Source organism: Carcharodon carcharias, chromosome 16 (genome assembly GCF_017639515.1).
Source record: "Carcharodon carcharias isolate sCarCar2 chromosome 16, sCarCar2.pri, whole genome shotgun sequence".
Lineage (NCBI taxonomy): Eukaryota > Metazoa > Chordata > Chondrichthyes > Lamniformes > Lamnidae > Carcharodon > Carcharodon carcharias.
This window is the reverse complement of record NC_054482.1, coordinates 83,928,241-83,954,631: the sequence shown is the minus strand read 5'-3', so window position 1 is coordinate 83,954,631 and position 26,391 is coordinate 83,928,241. Positions and strand designations below refer to the sequence as shown.

At 43.4% G+C, this 26,391-nt stretch overlaps 1 protein-coding gene across 7 annotated transcripts in view; it reads right to left on the bottom strand.

Moving 5' to 3' along the window:
* The window catches only part of slc6a9 (solute carrier family 6 member 9), a 232,694-nt gene that overhangs the window by 158,475 nt on the left and 47,828 nt on the right, over window positions 1-26,391 (bottom strand). For 5 of the 7 annotated variants that reach the window (XM_041208030.1, XM_041208028.1, XM_041208029.1 and 2 more), the window contains one exon: window positions 14,519-14,557. The exons of the other annotated variants lie outside the window; for them this stretch is intronic. In XM_041208030.1, coding sequence (XP_041063964.1) covers window positions 14,519-14,557 — 39 coding nt within the window. The remainder of the gene's footprint in view (window positions 1-14,518; window positions 14,558-26,391) is intronic. 7 annotated transcript variants of the gene reach the window in all.

The following is a 26,391-nucleotide window of genomic DNA, read 5'->3' as shown; positions in this document are numbered from 1 at the left end:
TACCTTTAAATCAACTTTGGCAAATGCTGTAAAGGTTTATGTAAGAATACAACTTGAAAGAGTATGTAGAAATGCATTTTTACTACAAAATCACAAGGCCAAGGGGAAATTATACCTGTCAAGCAAACAATGGAAAATACAAAGTTTAATGTGAAATAGGTGACATTTTGTCCAGTAGAACAGTGAGATACTTTTGAGCAACTAACAATTTGTACACAGTGCTCACCTCTGAAACTTTCTTAAAAAGGATTAACACAGCATGTTTCTGCTCTGAATCCACATGATTGGAATGAGTAACAAAATGCAGGCTGGAACTTCACCAACATGTGGTGGTGGAGAGTTAGCAAAATTAGTCTCCTCTCGCACAAGTTCTGGCATTCAGCTCAACTTCAACCCTGCCAGAGGCTTTGTTAGCTCCTTGCCTGTCAGCCAGACAATGCTGTAAAGTGCAAAAAATATCCAAACTTCAGAATTAAAAAGACAGCTGTATTATAATTGAAGGAGCTCTTTGTTGTTACAAAGAAAAATTATATTTTGGTGTACAGGCTCGAGGATCCCTCACATGCCAGAGAAGCAGAGGGTGTTCCTTCAAAAAATGTGTTTCATAACTTGGTAGGAATCTCTTTTTAAAACAAAATTCTCTCCACATCTAGTGCTCTTAAAATGTTTGCTCTAAGTACCCCAAGCAGAATTGCTAAGTCATGCGTTATCCCTTTTGTGCTTGTTTCTATCCTGCATAATTGTTTGTTAAGGGGCTGGTGCAGGAAAATATAGTCTTCATGTGTCACAGGTGCAATCTGCTCCTACTGCCCACATTAAACCAGTGCTGAGTAGGGCCTGGTTTTTGCCAGAGATGTCAGGGTTTACATGCATTTTCCCCTAAAAGAATGTTCACTGGATTAGTTATTCCTTTCAATGATTTTATGGCACTTGACTTTATGGCAATGGCTAGAGATTAGGATCTGGAATGCACTGTCTGAGACTGTGGTGGTAGCAGCAGATTTAATCGTGGCTTTCAAAAGGGAATTGGATAATTATCTGAGCAGAAAAAATTTGCAAGGGTATGAGGAAAAGATGGGGAGTGGTACTTAGGTGAGTTGCTCTTGCAGTGAGCCAGCACAAACACTCAGGGCCAAAGTGCTTCCTTCTGGGCTGTAGCCATTCAATGATTCCATGAAATTTCTGAAGCTGTTGTATCCTCAAAGTCTACCATATGCTATTTTCTAAGGCACCCCTGCCTGACTTACAAAACAGAAGTTTATCATGAAAGTATAATAATTCTCATAATATTGTTGTGATTTATTGTGAAAGTAGATCAATAGTGGGGTTTGGATAGTGTGTGCGTGCTTGTGTGTGTGTGTGTGTTTTAATTGTATTGGAGACAACTGGTCTGGAGGCTTTTGATTCATCAAAAGAAGCTAGGTTTAAAAAGCTAAATATGTAAACATGGCTAAAGTTTTAGAAGGTAAAGTGAGGAGAATTTGCATTTTTAGATAAATCAGATTAGTTTGAGTGTCAAAGAGATAATAGGATGTTACATCTAGTCAGAGAAACTAGGCCTAGCAGTGTGTTTATTTTTCCCAAAGGTTACTGATAATTTTAGCACCATGAAAAGATTTATATTATGAGAAAGGTAAAGTTCCAAATACATATGGGAACAATGGAATTTGCATTAAAAGGGAAAAAACATGTATAAAGGAGAAGAGGCTATGTGTCAGGGAAGGCATTGTAAGATCTACCAGAAGCGTGAAAAGCCTCCAGTATTTGTGCAATAAGCTGCTGTCTACAGAAACCGAAGCTGGGAAAAGCCACTTTGAATTTTGCTGACCAGGGTATTGTGTTGACTTTCCTGGATCTGTTTGAACCTATTTTTTACCATTGCCTTAATGGGGTGGGGGAGGGGGGTGTGTGTAACTGGAAGCCAGATTAATTGGGGGTTTTAGGAGTTATTACAGTAATAATTTATAGACTTATGTATGTGCTTGAAATATTTTCTTTTGTTAATAAATGTTCAAGTTAGTTTTGTAAAATATCTCTAGAATCTTGGTGGACCTATTACTACTGAATTCAGGCCACACCTCTCAAAAATAAAATACAAATTGCAAAATCGTTGTGACCACATGATCAAGTTTCCCTCGTGGATTTAATCTGCCTGGCATACATCATCTGCCACATCATAACGTGTCATTTCCATACTGATGCTCATTTTTAGTTCAGACTCTGGGAGACCAACATCTGTAACATCCAGCTTGCCACATTCGTTACTAAGTTAGCCGTGCTTAACCTAGAAGCAGGATCAAAGTGGGCTTTTCCATGGGTAAAAGCATTTATAGCGTACACAAAGGCAGGTTACAGATAGCCATCTACTAGATTTGGAATTAAATGAGTGGCTGTCTGTATGAAAGCAGTTTTAAATCCCTACATTTTGAGAGTCATCTAAGCAAATTTCCCTCCAAAAGAATGCCCCTTCTCCAATTTTCACCATCAACTGCTCTGGACTACAAAGCAACAGTCACTGTTATCAGATATTACTAATCTTTGGTTTTCCTTCTTTTCTAAATTGTCAATCCTTTCTGCCTAAACCTAAAGACTTTTCCAAAATCTTGAACTTGTTTTTCTTTTGAATCATCTTATCTATTCTGATTATGATAATGAAGAAGCGAGATGGCATCATGAATTCAGGACTTATCAAATTTTCTAGTTTTTCTGAATTGGCAAAGTAAGAAAAAAACAAAGCAACTCAACCGATTAAGAGTAAGAGAGGCTTCTTCCACAAATTCTGTTACTGCTACCTTCAATCTTTTATGCTCTGTTGCAGCTCTCCAGGATTGGAACCGTACAGACCAGATCTAGGTAATTCCTTTATAAAAGTGAACGTAATTTGCAGGGTAATCACTTGAATTATATTAACTCAGTGCTATCTCTAACTTTAGGTTTTCTTAAAAATGTTTTTTTTTAAACAGCATCTTTGCTATCAGGTCTATTTCTGTAAACAATGCACACTTACAAATTCCCCAAATCACTATACTGATCTTCACCCTGCCAACATGCTGTGGAGCAGATACATTAAGATGATCTTCTTTGCTGACATGACTCCAAACTGCTGTGGAAAATGTAATTCTCTTTTACAGCTTTTCTCGATATGAAGAGAACTTGAAGTACAGAATCTTTCAGAGTCAATGTTGGTACTTCGCCACATGTTTACCTGACTCATTCTCCTTCCCCAAATCACTCTCGTTACCTCTCCCCTATTGAAGGTAATGATTCATGCTGAGGGATGGTTCTAACAGCCCCCTAGTATCTTGTCCTAATGGATATTAATCACATATGCATCAAAACAGGTGTCACATCATGGAATCCTGCCATTCAGCACCAACTAGTCCGTGTCAGCATCTGCCCTCCAGCAATGAAGAGCTGCTGGCCTCTGATTGACTGACAGCTCTCTGCAAACAGGTCTTCCACCCCTCGGGGCCTTTGATTCCAGGAATGGCCTGCCATGAGCCTTCCCAAAAAGAGACAATGCAAGGCTCTCACCGGCTCTTCAGCCAGCGGGCAAGACCTCCGTCACCTGCATTAAATTTCACCCTAGGACTTAAACACAAAGTTAATTGCAGAGGGAGTTGCTATTTTCTGAAATGCTGTTGCTTGGATGAGCTGCTAAGCCAAAGCCCTGGCACCCCACCCTGCCTAGCTCACTCAAGATAAAAGATCTCACGGCAGTATTTGAAGTGGACAAAGTTACCTCTCTAACAACATCAGCAAATCTGATTAACTGGTCATTCCGCTCATTGTTGCTTGTGGGACTTTGCTTTGTTGAAAGTCCCTTGCTTGTTGAAATTCCCTTGCTTGTTGAAATTCCCTTGCTTGTGAAATGCAGCACATGGCCTGCCCACCACTTTCCTGCTTGCTCCCAACCTGTTTCTCATTTTATGGAGGGCGGTCGATGCGTTGGATCACCAACCCGACCGTGGGCCCATTAAGACTTTTAATTAAGTGTTTTATCCACTTCCCACTACTACTTTACCCAAAGCATTGGAAGGCCTGGGCCAAACAGGAGCCCAGCAGCATTTACTGGATGAGCTGGTGTCAGGCAAGAGGGGGAACTATCTTTTGGGGGTTTCCCTGTGCCCATCGGAGACACCGCCTCCAAGGGCAAAGTTCTGCTTTAACACTGGCCCCTCAAAACCCGGTCCCTCCAAGTCCCTTTGCTGGGATCTGCCAGCCAGGCCCTGCCAGTACCCCCGGCTTACCTGAAATCCAGCCTCCATAACCTCCTCTTCTTCGAGTCTGGTTGGAGTCCCTGCAGTGGCCACTCCTCGAGCCTGGTGTTGCTGGGGCTACAGAGTTTCCGGACAATTGGATTGGCTGGCAGTTCCTTAAGGAGGTACTTCTCCCCAGATGGTGGTAGAAGTCTCACCCTGAGCCAATTAATGCCTCAGCGACTGTAAAATAGCTGTGGGTCAGCCGGATTTTTAGCGGGTTGGATCTCGACTGACTTAGTTGCGGAGGGATGCGTCAGAGTGGTGGAATATGGTGCCCTGTAAAATCCAGCCCCACATTTCAAAGATAATTCAGTCCCTCCATCTCACTATCTTCCTTTGCATCATCAAACATATCCTCAAAACCCTGCTTCTTCATCCTTGCCTTCAGCCTGCCACGTTAACCTTCTTTTACAATTTTTGTCCCTCCTTAATATAAAAGAATTTGAGATGTCTTCCTGCATGTGTGAATTGTTAAAGAAAAGCAAGTTATTGTCACAATGTATAAACTGCAAAACCCATAGAACAAATGCAAAGCGGCCTTTCAATTATCAGAGACTCTGGAATTCGGAATTCACAACCATTAGAACTGGCTAAAATATGAAGACAGTACTAAAATGCTTCAAGCTATTCCTCAAACTAAAGAGTGTTATTTGACTTTATCTAAACAGTGGTCTACTTGCACAGTTCATGAAAGTACAAATGTTCCTACTCTGCCTTCCCTCCATAAAAGCAAAAACTAATTATTGAAAAAGTACAACAGCAAATGACTTGACTTTGCATCTATTTTTCTGAGCTTTGCCACTCACGGAGCATTATAAGGAGAATGTTGCACAGCCACATAGAATGTTACATACAAAACACTCCACTTTCCATTCACAGGCTGGCCTTGAACAGGCTTTTTCTATTCATGGCACGAAGCTTCATTTGCAAATTAAACAAGAAGCTTTATTGTGAAGCAAATGAAAGTTGCCTCCCACTGACAAAACATATCATTTGCTCATCTTACTCAACATTCAAACGGGTTGAATGTCCTTACAAACCTGCAGACCAATGGGATCAGGTCAAGGCTTCATTTTCAAGGGGAGGGTATGAGCAATGGACTCATTATTACCTCCAAAGACAGACATCAAAATTGGAACTCTTGTCTTTTGAAGATGCTGCATTGTTACAACACAGGCATTTTAAAATATATATTCTTTCATGGGATGTGGGCATCGCTGGCAAGGCCAGCATTTATTGTCCATCCCCAACTGTCCTTGAACTGAGTGTGTTGCAAGGCCATTTCAGAGGTCAGTGAACCACATAGCTATGGATCTGGAGTCACGCATAGGCCAGGCCAGTTAATGGTGGCAGATTTGTTCCCCTAAAGGATGTTTATGAACCAGTTTGGGTTTTCCTGAAAAAAAAATCAATGATAGTGTCATAGTCACTTTACTGAGACAAACTTTCAGTTCCAGGTTTCATTACTTGCATTTAAATTCCATGAGGTACCGTGGTGGAATGTGAACCCATGACACCAGTCTGGGTCTCTGGATTATAAATGCAGTGACAATACCACTGCACCACCATCTCCCATTTGTTACTTCGCAAAGACTGAAGGTCATAAAATGCTGATCCAGTGCAGTAACCATTTTGTCATATAATCCTGATAAACACACAGTTCTTTTAAAATTGCCAGATACTCATACAGAGTAAAATATGAGATAGCACTGTCAGCAATGGCCTACATGCAGGCTTCAAAACTGCTAGTAAAATTATGTAAACGGGCTTTTGACAGACCATTGCCTCCTCCTCCTACTAGAGGTCAAAAAACAATGATTGTTTGCAGAGTATTCGATGTATTCCTCAATTCATCTGATTGGGCTGGAGATGGCAATACGTTGTGCACAGAACTTAGATAAATAATTACTTACTGTATAAGCAACCGAAGGAGAATGATGTCTTGTGGGTCAGTATAGTGAATGTTAAGTTATTTAGTTGGAAAAATGATCGGCCCCTTGGTTAGGAAAATAATTTAAGTTTAATCTATTTAGCCCTGATTGTTTATCATCAAATGTAGAGCTCAGTGGGAAAAATTTTCCCCTGTTGGGAGGAAGTGCAGGACCGGGCGCGGGCAGGCGCGCCTCCGATCGGGCCGTGCCGCCATTTTAAGTGGGTGGGCCAATTAAGGCCCACCCAGCATGAAGTCCGCCCCCCCCGACCTAAAAATCCTGCCCAGTGAAGTGGGTGTACTTCAAGATACTAGTCCACAAAAACATTACAGAATAGCTATAACCCCCAAGCTGCACATCAGAGTGTTTGGTCAGTTCTTGCATAACAGGAGGGCATTGATTTTTGAAATTATTATAATTTTTCAGATATCCATTTTAATGAACAAACGACAAGTAGGGCTTCCAATTAGGTCCACAAACCTTCATTATAAGAGTGCTAACTCATAAAATTTACTTCAGAAAGAAAATTCAACCTTGATGGAAAAGAAATCATGATTTCATGATGTGAAACTTTTCATACTATTTATCCAGTTGCTTTCTTGTTAAAAGCCAAGTATTTGTGTTAAACTCTGCGATGCCTCCTCCCTGACCTTTGCCACCAAGTATAACAAACTGTACAGTTAACGGAAAGATATAAAAATATCTCTCAATAAAAATACATTCCATTGAGAAAGAAAGACTTCGAGAAGGATAAGCGCTTCATGCCTAACCTAGGAAGTTAAGGAAAGTTTGTCTCAGTAAAAAATTGAAAGAAAAGGCATACAATGTTGCAAAGGATTAGTAAAAAATTTATGAAGAGAGACAGAAATAGATTATGAGTAGATGGGCAAGAAATAAATGGGTGACAGTAAAAGCTTCTACAATTATAAAAAAAGTGGGAAACACTGGTCCCTTAAGAGGATGAGAAATTAATAATGGGAACAAAGGAAATGGCAGAGAGTTTGAACGAATATTTTATATCTGCCTTCACAGTAGAAGACATTAAAAGCATCCCAATAATAGCAGAAAATCCAGGGGGCAAAAAGGTAGGAGGAACCTAAAACGATCATTATCATTAGAGGAAAAAGTACGAGGCAAACTCATAGGCTAGAATTTTCCCGCAAGCGCGGTGATGTCGGGCAGAACTCCCGATGTCACTGTGCCTCATTTAAATTTTCAGGAAGGTGGTGACTCAGCAAAATCAGCTGCGCGCCTGCCGACCTGTCAATGGCCAATTGAGGCAATTGACAGAGTCATTTAAGTAATTAATGGTTGGTGGGCAGGCCAGGAGCCCTGGCGGGCTTCAGAAAAAGCATGAAACCTCATCTATGGGTGGGATGAGGTTTCATGTAGGTTTTAAAAAATTTAATTAAAAGTATTTTCAGAAGTTATGGACATGTCCCAACTCATGTGACACTGTCACAGGAGGGGACATGTCAGGGAATTTTTTTCCTATTTTTAATATTTTATACAGTAGAGCCGATCTGAGGCAGCACTTGGCCAAAATTTCTTAGATTCTGGAAAGGTCCCAGAAGATTTGAAAACTGCAAATGTAAAGCCCCTATTCAAGAAAGGAAGGCGATCGAAAGCAGGAAACTGTAGGCCAGTTGGTCTAACATCTGCCTTTGGGAAAATGATAGAATCCATTACTAAGGAAGTAGTAGCAGGACATATAATCAATCTGAGTCAACATGGTTTTATGAAAGGGACAAATTTATTACTATTCTTTGCGGATATAATGAGCAGGGTGATTAAAGTGGATTTACAGTAGATATAGGGAAGAATTTTCTCCCCGTATGGGGGATTGGGTGCCGCCATTTTGCGCGGGCGGGCCAATTAAGGTCCGCCCAGCGTGACGCACACCCGGAAGCACGGAGCGCTCCCTGTGCGGGCGCGGGGAGTAGGCTGAGCCGGGGCCTGCGCTCTTTCATGTATGCACAAGAAAGAGCACAGAAATCTCCCTGAGGCACAGAGATGCCTTAGGGAGATTAGTTTGATTTTTTTAAATTTTAAGAGAAAAAAATTTTAAGACATGTCCCCTCATGTGACAGTGTCACACAAGCTGGGACATGTCAGTGAATTTTAATTTAAAAATGTATTTAATTTATAAACCCTTCATGAAACCTCATCCCGCCAGTAGATCAGGTTTCATGATAAATGCGAAGGCTGCCTGGGCTCTTTGCCTGCCCGCCAACCTTAAGATTGGACGGGCAGCTCAGTTAATTATCTTAACTGGAATTTAAACGGCCTTAATAGCCTTTGACAGTTCAGCGGGCGCACAGCCGACTCCGCTGCTCACCCACCGAACTGAAGATCCAAATGACACGCAGTGATGTTGGGATGCGTCATTTTCAAGTGTATTTGGAGTTCCGAGAGTCATTCAGTAAAGTTCCACATAAAAGGTTAATGCATAGGATAAGAGCTCATGGTGTTTGGGGCATATATTAGCATCGATAGATGATTGGCTAACTAACAAGAAAGAGAATTGGGGAAAATGGGTAATTTTCAGGTTGGTAAAATGTAACTAGTGAGACGCCACAGGTCTAGGTGCTGTGACCTCAACTATTTACAATCTATATTAATGACTTGAATGAAGGGACTGAGTGTAATGTAAGTGATTGAAAATGACCCATTTTTTCCTGAATCTGTTTCTTGTTAATTAACGACAACTATGCTATATAGAGTACCATGTACTATTTTGGTCTCCATTTTTAAGGAGGGTTATACCATACTTGGACTGATGGCAGTTCAGAGAAATTGATTCCTGGGGTGAAGGAGTTGTCTTTTGGGGAAAGGTTGTGCAGGTTGGGGCTATATTTATTGGAGTTTAGAAGAATGAGAGGTGATCTTATTGAAACATATAGGGCAGAATTTTCTACCTGTCGGGCGGGTTGGCCTGACCCAATCTCCGGCGGGCGGGAAAACGATCCCCGCCAGAGAGGCGGGCCCCGTCGCTATCTTACGTGGGCGGGCCAATTAAGGCCTGCCCAGCATACTATGTGCTTCCTGTGTGGGCGGGGGGGCGGGGTGGGGGGGAATTCCCCAAAAGCGAGAGTGCGCTTTTTCGTGCATGTGCATGAAAGAGCGCGCATCTCCCTGAGGCTAAGTGATGCCTCAGGAAGATCGCTTACACTTTTAAAAATATTAAGAATAGAAAAAAATAAATTCCCTAACATGTCCCCCTCACATGGGATGGGACATGTTCATAATTAACATAATAACTTTATTAAAAATGTTAAAACCCTGCATGAAACCTCATCCCGCCGGTGGTTGACGTTTCATGTTTTCTCAATTCCCCGCCGGGGCTCCTGGCCAGCCCACCAACCTTAAGGTTGGATGGGCAGGTAACTCTTTCGAGTACAAACCCGTTTCCATCTGTTTCAGATGAAGTTACATTGTTTCATAGTTTGCCATTGTGAGATTTGAACTCTTGATGATTTTACCATTGTGAGATTTGAACTCTTGATCTTAGGGTTACAAACCCAGTACCATAACCACTTGGCTATTTAGGCCAAGCGATGGTAGATTGTAACTCTTTCGAGTACATACCCGTTTTCATCTGTTTCAGATGAAGTTACATAGTTTGCAATTGTGAGATTTGAACTCTTGATACTCTTTTGAGTAAACCTGTTTCCATCTGTTTCAGATGAAGTTACATTGTTTCATAGTTTGCCATTGTGAGATTTGAACTCTTGATCTTGGGGTTACAAACCCAGTACCATAACCACTTGGCTATTTAGGCCAAGCCTGGACGGGCAGATACACTAAGTACTTTAATTGATCTGTCAATGGCCTCAATTGGCCATTGACAGGCCGGCGGGCGCACAGCTGATTTTGCTGAGGGCCCGTCTTCCTGAAAATTTACATGGACCGGGATGACATCGGGGGTTCCGCCTGATGTCGTCCCGTGTCATTGTAAGCGTCGGCAAGCGGGCCCCGCCCCTTGCTCACCAAAGGCAAAATTCTGCCCATAAGATTTGAGGGGAACTTGACAGGGTAGAAATAGGGGTCTCACATGTTAAGATGGAGATGAGAGGAAATTTTTCTCTCAGAGGGTTGTGCTTCTTTGGAATTCTCTACCCCTGAGAGCTGTAGAGGCTGCATCATTGAATATATTCAAGGCTTGAAAAATTTCTGAACCACAGGGAAGTCAAGAGTTAAGGGGAAAAGACAGGCAAATGGAGTTGAGGTCAAGATCCGATCAGCCATGATCATATTGTATGGTCTGCTCCTGCTCCTAATTCTTTTGCTCTTACATACAGCAGTTCTGTCAGCACCTGGATGGGGACTCTGCTTTGGCGCATAGAGTGTCTTTTTTGACCAATTTTGTTTAATGCTTCAAATATTTGCAATATTTGTTATCCAGGCAACGTAAGTAAGAAAAAGGTATGTGGCTAGAGAAAGGAAGACAGTCCAATAGTTTGCTTTTTGTATATGATAGAAGATCAATTACTGACTGACACATCTTGGCAAAACTACTCCAAATGTAATAGGTTCTCACTGGTACAGTGTTAATAATTGTGGGTGTGCTAAGTCAAGAGATTGGGTCAAAAAAAAAATCACACAATATTCATGCATCTCTATATGCTAAACTCTGGGAGTTTTTCATTAAAGCAATGGGGAGAGGGGTCTAGCAAGCACATGAAACACCCAGAAGTTTAGCTTTCCCCACATTCTCTACCTTTTGGCTTTGGCAGGCTCCTTGCCTGAAAGTCAGCCAGACTGACTTGGCTCCACTCCGGCTGGGAACATCCAGAGGGGCCGCAGGACAAGGACCAATCCCCTAATAGCGGGAATGGGGAGAGTTGTGGGGTGGGTGTTGGTAGGGGACCTGATCCTGGGGAAGCTTGGGGTCGCCAAGAGCAACCAATCCTGCTCCTTCTGGCCCACAGGAGTGATGTAAAGACACCTAAGAGGCTGTCCTTAATTCGCGGCAGCCGCCAGGTGGCCCAGTCAACCCAGTTAAACTGGCAAACGCAAGTTAAATCTGAAAATTTAAAATGTCAACCAGCTTCCTGGCATGGTTTAGTTACTCGTTCTTTGTTCCTGTCAGTAAAACCAGCAAGTCAGCACACTGGAGCAGGCTTCTTGACATACTCAGGATTTTTGCCCATTTAACCCCGCTGCTCGTGCTCAATTTCCCCCACTGGCACATTGTTAAAATTCCATCAATTATTTTAAAATCTGCCAAAGGACTAATTATTAAATTAAGGTACAATAGTTCACCAGCAACTCAACTTGAACAACTGAAGTTTTTTAAATAAATAATTTGTAACTCACAGACACAACTGAAATGTTAATACATTTTAATAAATCTTTTTTTATCACGGTGTAGATAGAACTGTGCAAAAGATTTTCACTATGTCTACGTTAAACTGATATTCAAGAGTTGCATATAAACACATCTATCAATATTTGCATCACAATTGTAGCTTGTAACTAAGAGATGAAAAGTGATTCTCCCCCTTCCCGCAAAACATTTGAAAGTCTGACTCCCGACAGACTCAAATTATACTTAGAATTAAATGATAATCTCAAGGGGGATGTCCCCCCTAAAGCCCAAAGTTTACAAAAAAGAGACACCCTCTACTCCAAGCTTATCTAAGCATAGGATACTAATCCTAAAATAAGTACTTGTATTTACTGGTAAGGGAACTTGGAGGAGGTAGGATAGATTTCGAGAAATCCAAACCTATTCTTGCCATCCTTTGTAGTTAAGGTGGCTGGAAGTAAAATAACAGCCATCAAGTTGCTGACAAATAGAAAGAGTGCAAAGTACTCTCTATTGTACTTCAACTATCAACCCCAGCTAAAGTCCCATGCACATCCATCGGATTTAAAGGTAATTTATTGCCATATTAATTCTAATTCTACAGAATAAAAACTTATTTTATTGTTTGTAATTTCCAAGGGTCTTTGATAAGCTTTTGCATAATACTTGACAAACCGAGAATGTAACTAGTAGGGTTGATGAGGGGGAGCCAGTGGATGTGGTTTATTTGGACTTTCAGAAGGCTTTCGACAAAGTTCCACATAACAGATTAGCGTGTAAAATTAAAGTGCATGAGATTGGGGGTAGTGTATTGAGATGGATAGAAAACTGGCTGACAGACAGGAAACAAAGTGTAGGAATAAACGGATCTTTTTCCGAATGGCAGGCAGTGACTAGTGGAGTACCACAGGGATCGGTGCTGGGACCCCAGATATTCACAATATATATTAATGATTTAGATGAGGGAGCTAAATGTAATATCTCCAGATTTGCAGATGACACAAAGCTGGGTGGGAGGGTGAGCTGTGTGGAGGATGCAAAGATGCTTCAGTGTAATTTGGAGAAGTGGGCACATGCATGGCAGATGCAGTATAATGTGGATAAATGTGAGGTTATCCACTTTGGTAGCAAAAACAGGAAAGTAGATTATCTGAATGGCTATAAATTGAGAGAGGGGATCGTGCAACAAGACCTGGGTGTCCTCGTACACCAGTCGCTGAAGGTAAGCATGCAGGTGCAGCAGACGGTAAAGAAGGCAAATGGTATGTTGGCCTTCATAGCGAGAGGATTTGAGTACAGGAGCAGGGATGTCTTGCTGCAATCATACAGGGCCTTGGTGAGACCACACCTGGAATATTATGTGAAATTTTGGTCTCCTTACCTGAGGAAGGATGTTCTTGCTGTAGAGGGAGTGCAGCAAAGGTTTACCAGAATGATTCCTGGGATGGCAGGACTGACATATGAGGAGAGATCGAGTCAGTTAGGATTATATTCTCTGGAGTTCAGAAGAATGAGGGGGGATCTCATAGAAACCTATAAAATTCTAACAGGTCTAGACAGGGTAGATACAGGAAGGATGTTCCCAATGGTGGGGGAGTCCAGAACCAGGGGTCACAGTCTGAGGATACGGGGTAGACCATTTGGGACCGAGATGAGGAGAAATTTCTTCACCCAGAGAGTGGTGAGCCTGTGGAATTCGCTACCACAGAAAGTAGTTGAGGCCAAAACATTGTATGTTTTCAAGGAGTTAGATATAGCTCTTGGGGTGAAAGGGATCAAAGGATATGGGGAAAAAGCGGTGTTGAGTTGGATGATCAGCTATGATCATAATGAATGGCAGAGCAGGCTTGAACAGCTGAATGGCCTACTCCTGCTCCTATTTTCTATGTTTCTATAGAAGGTCAGAGCATGTGGAGCGAGGGGACAAGTATTAGAATGGATAACTAGCTGGTTGCAAGATAGAACGCAGAGAATAAGGTTAAAGGGTAGCTAATCAGAGGGGTAGAAGGTGGGAAGTAAGGTCCAACAAGATTACTGCTGGGATTACTGCTGCTCACAAAACTTTAACAATTCAGACTTCGGAATCAAAAAGATAATTTCTAAATTTGTGGATGACACCGAAAGGGGACTGCGGTCAATACTGCAAGGACTGCAACAAATTATAGAATACATTAATAAATTTGCAGAATGGGCATATAATTGACAAATGAATTTCAACATATTTGATTGTCAGGTATCAAATTTTGTTGAGAAAAATAAGAATATATACGATTACTTGAATGATACACTATTATTAGAATATTGTTTAAAAATAAGAATCTAAATGGGGAGGGGATTGAAGGGACCTCAGAGTTCAAACAGATAAATCATTAAAAGTAGTAATGTAGGTAAATAAAGCCACAATAAAAGCCAACCAAGCACCAGGAGTTATTTCCAGAAGGACAGAATTAAAAGCATACAAGATATGCTAAACATTTAATGGACCTCGGTCAGGCCACAGTTAGGCACTGTGTGCAGTTCTGGTCGCCATATTATGAAAAGGATATAGAGCCACTGGAGAGAGTGCAAATAGATTTACAAAGATGACACCAGAATTGTGAGGTTTCACCTAAGTGGAAACAATGAACAGGATGGATCTCCTTTCCTTTGAAAATAAATTGCTGAAGGATGAGCTGATACAGGTCTTTAAAATTATGAAAGGTTTTGACAGAGTAGACACAGGGAGTATTTTCACTTGTTGGGAAGAACAAAACTAGAGGCCATCAATATATAATAGTCGTCAAGGAATCAAATTGGGAATTCAGAAGGAAAGCTGTTACTCAGAGTGGTGAGAACTCCCTACATACGGAACAGTTGAGGCGAGTAGTATAGATACATTTAAGAATAAGCTAGATAAGCATACAAAGTTGAAGGGAAAGAGTTAGATAAGGAAGTAAGGGAGGATGTTCATGTGAAGCATAAACACCAGCATGATTGAAGGATGAATATTGGTCAGAACACTGGAGATATCTCACCTGCTCTTCTTCAAAATAGCCCCGTGGGCTCTTGTTCACCTATTTGAGAGGGCAGACAAACCTTGGCTTAACATCTCTTTTAAAAAAGGGTGTCTCCAACAATGCAACACTTCCCCGGTACTACACTGGAGTATTAACCTTGATTTTTGTGTTCAAGTCATGAAGTGGAACTTGAACCCACAACCTTTTGACTTAGAGGTGAGAGAGCTACCAACTGAGCTGTGGCTAACGCACAATCCTAAATTGCTGGTCCAGTCTATTTATATTCAATGGATAACAAAAAGAGAAAATGCTGGAAATTCTCAGCAGGATCTGTGGAGAGAGAAACAGAATTTACATTTCAAGTCAATGATCTTTCATCAGAGGGTACCTCCAACAATGCAGCACTGTACTGGAGTGTCAGCCTTGATTTTGTGCTCAAGTCCTGGAGTGGGACTCGAATCTGCAACCTTCTGATGAAAAGTCATCAACCTGAAATGTTAACCTGTTTCTCTCTCTGCAAGTCCTGCCCAAACTGCTGTGTGTTTCTGACATTTTCTGCTTCGATTTCAAATTCCCAACATCTGCAGAATTTTACCCTTTATATATGTAATGGGCATTGTGCTGAAAAATTTTGATCTATGAAAACATTTGCCAGTGAATTCGCTTCAAAAGGTAATTCATTGTCTAAAAGATATCATTTACGAACAGGTTTCAGAATGTCCAAACATTAATTGTAGACATGAAGCCAAGAAAGCTAAAAACAAACATCTGCCATAAGCAAAATCCAACAACCAATTTAGTATCTCATTTCCATGATGTGTCAACTTTATGCTAATATTAGGAATTATCTCACTACTTTACAAAACCAGCCAATTATTCATCAGGAAATGAAAAGTCCCTAAAGCTTTGTGCTGAGCACTAAAAATTTCAGGTCCCCCTTCGGGCTACACCCAACAATGGGGACAATTATGTGGTCAGGTTTCCAGTAGCACCAATGCTGATTGGGTGTTAGAACATGTAGCTGCACAACAGCTTCATAAGCTGTTCCGTGCCAACGCTGCTATTCAATGATCAAACTGTTAAAGCTGCAGATTTTGATTGTGGCCCAGTTTTTATTATTTTATGCATTTTTTTGCATACTTGATTTTTCACTTTTATTTTGCGGCTTCTGAAGATAGGCATCTACTGAATAGACTACCTGTTGATTGCAAAGGAGGATTTGAAGAGGCATCAGAGTGAGGTGGGTACCTACATGGTCTTACCACACTTTACCCTTATCCAACTATGGGGATTCCACTGCAGATATTCCTTAAGCAGCTGCTTTCTACATGGTGCTCTGTAAATCAGTTAACTGGTCAAACGTCACTGCACATATGCAACTATTGAACACCTCCACCGTTACAGGCACTCTTGTTCAGGCTACCGGACACAAACTCAAATGACTACATTAAATGCTGGTGATCAGATATGAGACTGTTTGTTGGAAAGCCCCATGAGGCCCAATTATGGGCTAGGCCCCTGAGGAGACTTCAGCTGGTCAACTGAGCAGCATGTTTTTCCTTGTCTCCACTTATCTACGCTTTATTCCTCCTCATTCGTGTTCCATAATTAACCAAGAGGCTCCCTCCTGCAAGTCACTAACTGAACCTGCAAAGATGATGCATTTGTTTTGCTAGTTATCACAGTCAGAGAAAATGAATCAGGGTGATTGGAGACAGAGCAGCCATTTCCCTCTGGGCTCTTCTCCTCATGGTCATTTGTAAGATCAAAATAAGCTATCTCTGCAGCTTGCATTATGTGTTATGCTGCAATGGATTGTGTATCAGTGAGTAAATAAATAAGGGGAGAAAGAATAATAAACAATGCATATTGCTGGCCCAGAATTTGGAGAAGCCTCCAATTTAATCCTTCTCCACTCCTTCCATTGCCTTAAGCCTAGAATGTGGAAGTCTTTTTCATAGAGAGCTAATGGGCAGTAGTCATATGAGCTCTCTCCAATGCTCCCACCTGTTATACAAAGCTTTTTTTGTGGTAAAAAGGTATAAAACATAAAGATGTTAGAATCTGGGAATGCATAACCAATGCTCAGTCCATCAGCCACTTTGCCTGAGATCCCATCAGACAGCTGGTGCTAACAGTGAGTTTGGTGGCCTGAACTTGCCAGAAAGCAATTCCTATCTTAACAGCAAAGTGGAAGGCACAGCAAAATGTGGCAGTGAGTGTATGCACAATTGTCTTCAAAGTGCTATATCAGTGCAAGTCTTTCTTATTTTTCACGCATTAACTATTAATTGGTTAATCAGAGCTGCATCTCAAAAGAAGCAATCTTGTTCCTGTCTCTTCTTGATGCCATCCAGAGGCTATCAATGGGGCTTTCAATTTGGATATGTGCAACCCTCCTGAGAATATTGTGTAGAGCTAAGTTAGTCCACAAAAAACTGGCCATCACTAACATGGCAACTTTTACTCAATGTGAATTTAGATTTTTAAATGCTTATGTAATGTCCAGAATTTGTAGGCCAACACTTTTGGGTTTTATTCAGCTTTAAACAGAACGCTTTTTGTTTGCTCTGTGGGTTATTAAGCATTTTGCTCGTGGCAACCCAGCTGTTTAATAAAGAAAATTCATGGCCCTTTGAATTCCTGTGTGGAAACAAAGTGCAATGGAAGCAAATGAAGTGCAAATCAAGCAGAAAACATGAGGACATCCAGATTTCATGGAACATATGGGTCCAAGCTAGGCCCTTGATGCTGCTGGAGGCAGCCCACCTGACCACACATCTTAGTCACATGTCCTGTTCAAACATATTCAATTCATCATTTGCTCATGGAGACAATCACCACAAAGTTGTACATTCACATTACCTACAGAATTTTAGCACATTTCAGAAAGTGATTAAGACTCAGACAGGGAAGTGTTTAAAATAGTACATGACTTCTTTTATGCCCCAAAACTTTAAAAGATCTCTTGGTCTGTGGGGCTGTACTTTTAATACAAAGTTAGTAATATCTTCCCCAAAGGCCTCACTGCATCAACTTCTCCTTTGAGGAGAAGCCATTATTTATGTTGTTGATCTCTCCTTGCCACCATGTCACCCAACCCCTTCATTCCTCCACAGCCATCAATAAGATCCAAAAGTTAGTGCAGTTGGAATCATAAGTTTTTGTTCTGCTGGCCTTAGCCGTGGAAGCCCCAAGAGATGACTGTAGTGATACTGCTGGCTGTTGTTGAAATTTCAAAGGACATAACATTAATTCGGCTGTCGGTTTCACTGGGGGGAAACTGGTTCCATGTTAAACAGTCGAGAGTTGTTTTGTGTTAAAGCAGGCAGATATTGAAAGGGGCAGTGTAGTAAAGCCTCTAGAGCCCTCTAGGTACGTTTGGAAGGGACAGCTTAAGGTGGCCAAGCCTCCTGCTCCTCCGTGCTCGCTGACTTCCCAATAGATTAGTCTAACAGAGTAACCATTGTGGGTCTCCTGCTCTGATGCAAGTTAAAATGCCATAGTAGTCCCATGTCTGTCATTCAGCCATCTAAATCTTCCTTGAATCCTGTGTTGCTGTAAATCCTATTTCCAATTTTAGATCATAACCTCTGCCCCATTTTGTTTTGTATCTTATTACTGGTATGGTTTTTTCCATTGTTTCTTTCTTAACTCCTTGGTGTTTTGATTGCTGCTATCCTCCCATCACGGGAGACACACCTTTTATTTCTCTACTTGTCCCATTACCACTCCATTTGGCCGTGCACCATGAAACCTTTTGCCATTTAATCTCTCCTAACCTCCAGCCTATCACAGACCTTCCCTTTCATTCTTCTCCACCCCTCTCTTCCCTTTCATTCGCACAAAACATATATTACTAACTTTTCTCAGTTCTGATGAAAGGTCACAAACCTGAAATAATAACTATGGGCAGAATTTTCTGCCTGTCGGGCGGGCGGTGCAGGAGTGGGAGGGGGCTGATTGGGTCTGCGCCGCCACTTTATGCAGGCGGGTCAATTAAGGCCCGCCCAGCATGAATCACAGCTCCCAAGGACAGCGGGAGTGGGCGGGCAGCGGCGGATCTGCAATGACAGCCAGGTCCAATGGTGACCCGGCGGCCTGTTTTAAAAAGCTGCTACAGCCTTTCCGAGGTTGTGAATCATGGCCAGTGGAAGGGCTCCCCAGAGCACTGCTGGTGAGCAGGCCGGGTAGGAGGGTAGGGCAGGGGGGCACTGTGTCCCTCGTTTTTCTGACAACTGCCTTGCTCTCCTCAAGGGGGGTGGCAGCAAGGTGGGAGTTGCTTGTATCCCAGGATGGGAGGAGGAGGCCCTCCCAACTGGCAAAACGTGCCTGTTTTGGGGGCAACCTGGAGGAGCTGCACCTAGGAGCAGGGCTGGAACTCCAGGACGTGTCAAAGTCAGGGTGATGACGTGCTGGGAGGGGAGCTTCAAGGTGGTGTGGCACCGATCGATCTGCTGTCCTCTGCGATCCACGTGCTTGCGCCTCCTTGCTATGGAAAGGTGCCTAATGTGATGTAGGCAGCATTTGGCCAAAGGGGTGAGGGGAGACAGGCCTAGCATCTTTGTGTGAGTGTTTGGCAGCAGCGGGATGAGGAGACTCAGGAGCCTTGCAATGTCCCACTCGATTTGGGGTAGGCCGGCCGCAAAGAGAGTCCAGGTACAAGTAGCACTAATCAATGCTCTTCTCTCTTTTTCAGCACAAGAATGCACATAATGCAGCCGAGCGGGTAAGGACTGGTGGAGAGCCGGCACATTCTCAGCCGCTTCGAGCAGGAGGCCCTAGATTTGGAGGAGTGCCAAGCGCCCAGGTCCACCAGTGTCGGTGAGGCTGGGGTGCCACAAGAAGGTATGTTTGCCCAGCACTGAGGTCACCATTGTTCTCCCAGCAGCCATGAATGTTGAGTGAATGAAGTTTGCAACATGGCTTGACCATTGCTCATGGAAGGATGAGTGCATAATGATCCAGGGGACAGGGATGCGGGTTGACATTGTCTCCATGTTAACTGATCCAATGTCCTTGTTCTTCCTTTCAGCATCAGTGGAGCAGGGCCGGGAGGAGGAGCAGCAGAGGCCCCCTCTCACACCTGATGGGCCTGAAGTCTCACCAACATCACACCATCTCTGCCAGGCAGGCACCAGCATAGATACTAGCACCTCGGTGGGAATTAGAACATTGGCTAGTGTCCTGGGGCACAGCGGTGAGGGCACTTCAATCCCTGGAGAAGCTGGCAGAGAGAGTGCCCATGATGCCAGCAGGGGACCAGGCATATGCCTCTGCACATCATCGCAAATGCAGGAAATGCAGCTGGTGTGTGCGGGAGCATCTGGGGGAGATACATGAGGCTGTGCTTGGCTTGGCCGTAGTGGAGGAGTCCAAGCGGACTATTGCCAATGCAATGAGCCTTATGGCTGAGCGCCATGCATCCTTCATGGAAAGAGTGGCGTCTCTTATGGAGAAGCTCCTCCAGGAGAACAGTCAGGGGTTCCTGGGGATGTACTCGGACCAGCAAGCCCTCACATTGGCATTGACCTCAGCTGGTCAGTGCCAGTGTGGGAGATGGTCTGGGCGCCAAGTTTCCCAGCTCGGTGCCCATCCATCCACGGTGAGCAGGGAGGTCTGAAGTGACCTTGCGTCGGCACAGCAGCTGCTGTCGTCTCTGCGAGGTCCCCTCAGGGCGCTCCGGATGAGAGCGGCAGCTCCTCTGCCCCTCTGCCAGTGACCGCTGCATCTGATGAGGCTGCGATGACTGGGGAGATGCCAGCTGTGGAACTGGCAGCTCCCTCCCAGGCGAAGCCAGCATAGTGAGCAGCCTGTCTCGGATGCCAGTGCCATCGAGGAGGCAGCACCAAGACGTAGCACCGGAAAATGTAAAGATATGGCACCCCACAGGTTTATTACTGGTACTTTTGTGTTGGCCTGCAATGAGGTCTTTATGAGTTAGTGTGATTTTTAACACCTTTGTCATTTTGTTTCCTTAAGTTCCTTTGGTTGTATTATTAAATTCAGACTTGTGACCATGGCTGAGGGAGCCTCTTTTCTTTAGCAGGTGGATGGTTACCAATAATGTTATGAGTGATTTGTGGGACATTCAGCTTTATTAACAAGGCCCTTAGTTAATGTTCCTATCCAGGCAGATTTTGCACTTTAGGTATCGAGTATGGAGCCTGCAGCCCAGGCTTGTCCTGGAGGTCCATATGTGGTGGGCTAGCTGAAGGTTCGTTGGATTAAAGCCTCCAGGGCGTCCCTGCCTCCCTGGAGTATGCCTGGGTCAGCGTCTACCCCCTCAGCATTTCCCTGTGCGTGCTCATCTTCGGACTCACTGCTGGACTCATTATGTGCAGCCGCAGCCACTACGTCTACATCTTCATCATCCACTGCGTCCCCCTTTCCAGCGCAAGATTGAAGAGAGCGCAGTGCGCAACCACTATCACCGACATACGATCTGAGGGGTACTGGAGTGCGCCCCCTGAATGGTCCAGGCATCGGAAGCGCATCTTGAGATGACCAATGGTTCTCTCCACCACAGCCCTTGTGGAGACGTGGCTCCTATTGTATCGCTGCTCAGCTTCTGTTCTTGGATGGCGGAGAGGTGTCATGAGGCACCTTCTGAGGGGATAGCCCTTGTCACCCAGCAGCCATCCATCAAACCAAGTTGGAGCACTGAAGAGCCCCGGCACCTGGGAGTGTCTGAGGATGTAGGCATTGTGAGAGCTGCCTGGGTACCTTGCACAGACTTGTAGAATCAGCATCCTGTGATCACACACTATCTGCACATTCATGGAGTGGAAGCCCTTCCTGTTGACAAAGGCACCGGGCTCACCAGCTGGTGCCTTGATGGCCACATGTGTACAGTCTATAGCACCCTGGATGCAGGGGAAGCCAGCAATGGCCACAAAGCCTCTGGCTCGCTGTGCCTGACTTGCCTGGTCCTATCTGAAGTGGATGAAGGTCAATGCATGCCTGAAGAGAGCGTCCGTGACCTGCTTGACGCAAGTGTGGACAGCTAATTGGGAGGCACCGTAACGATCATCCACCAACCCCTGGGAGGAGCCGGAGACATAGAAGTTGAGGGCACCTGTGACCTTTAGAGCCACTGGCATGGGCTGTCCACCCACACAGTTAGGGGAGATCTGAGGCCTAATTATCTGACAGATATAGTCTCCCTTGAGAGTCAGAGCCTCCTTCGGCATTGCACCTCAGGCATATGAGGTAGCTGCTTTGCCGCCTGTATATCCTGGCAGCAAGAAAGTGGCGTCTTCTGCGGCCCCTTCCACCTTGGACTTCCTGTTGGCCCTGCGCCCCTTGTGCCTGCGCCTGTCCTCCCAAAGGTGGCTCCCCTGGAGGCTGAATGTGCACTCCTGGCCTCCGCCCCCTTCAAGCCCTCCCTTCCTCCTCAGAGGAGGTGCCTCCAGTGGACAGTTCAGCTCCTACTTCTAGGCTAAGGGAAGGATTCCTGAAACCTGCAGGCCCAGAAAAGATTCCTCACTGCAGAGTGCTGAAGATTGTGAGTCCAGACCAAGCAGCTGGTATGCATTTTGAAGTAGTGCAGATCACACAGGCAAGTTCGAAAAACTTTCATAAATAAATACTTCATAAATAAATAAAGAACTTTGAAAAAACAAATACTTGACAGTGCACACTTGCGACCCCATGGAGCCCTCATCCCACCTGTGGATGATGTTTATACAAATGTCTCCTACCCGCCTGCCTGTTGTGCCCGAGCGCCGACCGGAAGATTGCATGAGCGCTGAAAAATCGCCGTCGATTGGCGCCTCAAGGGCCTTAAGTGGCCGGTTAATTAATGGCGGGCGCGCATCAGATATCATCACGTGCCCACCCAAAGAAATATCGCAATGGCGCGCGGTGATGTCAGGACGCTCGCCCAATGTCACTGCGTGTCATTTTACACGTCAGCGTGCGGGCACCGCTCCTGCTCGCCAATGGGAAAATTCTGCCCGATGTTGCATTCTCTACAAATGCTGCCAGGCCTGCTGAATATTTCTAGCATCTTCTGTTTGTATTTCACAGACTTGAATTTTCAACTCAGTGAGCAGGCGCTGGACCGCCAACTGCAATTGGCCCTCAATTCACCGCCAGCCAATATGAAGCGCACACTGAAAAGATTGGCATTGCCGGGGTGAGTGCGGGAGCAGGGCGGACAATGGTGTCAACATAGGGTGCAGGCGTGCGCTGACAGTAAGTTCCCTGAAGGCAGAGAGCTGGAAACCCAGGAAATAATGTTTTTAAAATCAGGAAAAAAAATGTCCAAGCATCACAATCAAGTACCTGAACATTTAGATTATAAAAATGCTGTCCACAGATTTCTATCTTTATTTAATATAATAATGGAAACTTCATCCTGCCCTTGGATGAGGCTTTGCACAATGTGGGCTGCTCGCCTACCTGTTTTGCCCATGCGACGAGTACAAAATCACACGGGCAATGTAAAATCAGCTTCAACTGGGTTTTTAATGGCCAGCGCGGCTCAGACTCCTGCGGGCACCCACCGACCAAAATATCGCACGAGCGCAGGATGACATCGGGACGCTTGCCCAAAGTCTTCTCGCGCGATTTTACGCCCGATCGGGTCAGGCACGCACCTGACTGCAGGGCGTAAAATTCTGCCCACAATTTCTCTTATCAGGCAGGTTGGATATATGAGGTCTAAAAGAGGAAATTGCCTTGCAGTGTAAGGACTTCTTCCTTTCCTCTTGAACGTCAATAATGAAATGTTACTACTCTCAGGGCCTGTGTTTCTTTGACCAAAGATGCTAAGAGGTTTAGGGAAAAGGCAGGGAAACTGGATTTAAGATGCTAAAAAGCATTGCCAATAAAATGTGGCAACAAATTCAATGCAACAAAAGCAAAATACCATGGATATTGGAAAGGTGAAATGAAAACAGAAACTGCTACATATGGCTTCTTGTTTCTATGCTCCCAAAGCATTTTAAATAAAATGGAAATGCTTTAACGTTAAGTGGAAAGAAGTTTGTATTCAGAAGTATTCAAGAGAGAGAAGTGAACAGAGAACTATGGGAGCAGGGATGGAAAGAGTAATCAGGGTGGAAAGAGGCTTGGGTGGAGCATAAACACTGGCTTAGACCAGCTGGGCCCAGGAGATTGCCGATCTTGTGTAATTCTATGAATGTTCCCAGAGGAAAGGATTCAGGAAGAGTAAATTATTATAAAATTCAATGGCAAGTCAACCCAGCTAACTTATGTGAAACTGTACACAACATTGACCTTACCTCTGCATGGTTGAGGGGAAATTGCATGAAACTCAATGTGATGCTGAAACCTTAGTTAAAAAAGGAGTAAATTAATCCGTTGATTCAGTTCTCAGGAGTACAATATTTGTGGCCAGAAATTTAGCATTAAAAATTTCCACTTGATAAGAGCACACTTGACTTGGTTAATCAAAATAAAAGATATGCCAGAATTGCATCATTATCTGACAGAACAACATGTGACAAATGAGACAAATAAGTTACTACTTTGGGTGTGATCTTCATTGTGTTATCTTTCTCTTTCAAATGCCAAACACACAATCCCCATCCCTTCTGATTCAGAGTGAAGAAAATGCCTCTGATCACCATCCAGAAATTGAGCAACATCAACCCCTCTAATGGATAACCAGTATCAAAATGTTAAAGGTCTCACACTGGGAAATGGGAAGCATCAAATTCCTACTCAAAATGCACCTCCTTGAGCTGCACCTCTGAATGAAGATTTGATTTAATCTTTGCGCTAGCAGTTCCAGGGAATTCCAAACTCCATGGACAGGGCAGCTAATTTTTTTTTGGAGTTTCCACCTTGTGATGTTGAAACAAACCCTAATATTACAGTAACGATTCTATTCAAATTAAAAATCCAGGTCTTTTCTCATCTTGATCTTCAAGGATGAGGTGCCGTGCTGTAAATCATGATTTCTCCGAACATATAAGAGATTTTGTCTTCAGTTTCACATCATGCACATGCAATCTTTAATTTCTTCAGGATGAACGCTTTGCTAAAATTGAGCAGTTGGCAAGGACGTTTTCAAGAACGTGCACAGAATGCCTCGGCTGCTGTCATCTGAGCCCCTTATTGTCCGTCTGCCAGTCATTACTTGCTTTCTGGCAAACCAACTGAGACTATAAAAATTAAACTAAATATATAAAATGAATAAATGGACATGTCATACTGCCCCAGAGGGGAGAAGGCAGACATCTGTTCTCATGTTCCCAGCAGACAGGATGGACCGAGTAGAATGATCACCTGGTCACAGGCGTCAGCTCTTACGAATGACAGGCTGAAATAAATCTGATGGCTCACATGCTCAACAGCAACAACATACATTTATATAGCACCTTTAATGTAGTTAAACACCCCAAGGCGCTTCAAATGAACACTATCAAACAAAAATTGACACCGCGCCATGTAAGGGGGTATAAGTGTTGATGACCCAAAGCTCATCCAAAGCGGTAGTTTTTAAGGATGCCGTAAAGGAAGAAAGAGAGGTGGAGAGCCAGAGATGTTTAGGGAGGGAATTCCAGAGCTTAAGAGCCTTGGGAAATGAAGGCACAGATGCCAATGACTAAATTCAGGGATGCACAAGAGCCGGAAGACCACAGAGATCTCAGAGGGTTTAGGGCTGGAGGCATTACAGAGATCGGGAGGGGTGGGGGCCAAGGCAGGATTTGAAAACAAGGATGAAAATTTTAAAATCGAGTCAAAGCAGAGATAAAATTCAATACTACTGGAAGTTAAATTCAATTCAATTTAATTAACAAAATCACATGATTTACACTTAAGAAAATGCCTGTCACTGGGTGACACAAAATTACCCTTTGCTGTGCATCAAAGGGTATTCACCAAAAGCATGTGGTTTAGACTACACTTTGAATACTGTGTACAGTTCTGATCTCCCATATTACAAAAAGGAGAAAGAGGCACTGGTGGAAGTGCAAAACTTATTTACAAGGATGATACCAGAACTGAAAGATTATAACTGTCAGGATAGATTAAACAAGCTGGAGCTTGTTTACCTAGAAAAAAATTGACCAAATATTGTCCTTTAAAATTATGATGTAGTTTGATAGGGAAGATGTAGAGAAGATGTTTCTGCAGGCAGGGAGATCAAAATTACATGTCACAAGTATAAGATTAATAAATCCAGGAAGGAATTCAGGTGAGGTGGTTAGAGTGGGACTTGCTATTACATGGAGCAGTTGAGATAAATTGCATAGCTATGTTTAAGGGGAGGCAAGGAAAGTGCATGATGCAGAAAAGTATAGAAATGCTGATGCATTGCAGGATTAAAAGAAGTAAAGTGGAAGAAGCTCGCATGGAAAATAAACACCAATATAAACCATTTGGACTGCGTAGCCTGTTTTGCTGCTGTAAATTTTATGCAACAGGCTTTATGGCTGGTTCCCAAGGACTGTCTTACAGAAAAGGATTAAAAAGAACATGATTTTCTCAGATTGTAGGGAATTCAAGACTACTGGTTAATCTTCAGAAGTGATTATTCATAATAATATTCACAGCCACAGTACTACTGGATGTTGTAAGCTTTGGGAAGCTTTTACTAAACTGAACATCATGATTGCTTAAGACAACTAATTCCTGTACTTATTAGAGCCAGTCACAGGCACGCAGAGGTGACTTAAAGTTGTGTAACAACTTTCACCAAGCCTACACAAACTTCCTACAGTTTGCACAAATAATGAAAGTTGCACTTTATCGGTTAAATATCTCAGTTAATGGCACTGTACATGGTAAGGAATTTTGCTCTCCATTCAAAATTGAGTTTGAAATGACATATTGCAAATCAATTTCTGGTTACAGAACCATTCAAGCTTGTTATAGTTCACTGAATAAGAGTTTGGTTCCTTCGTCTTCTAATA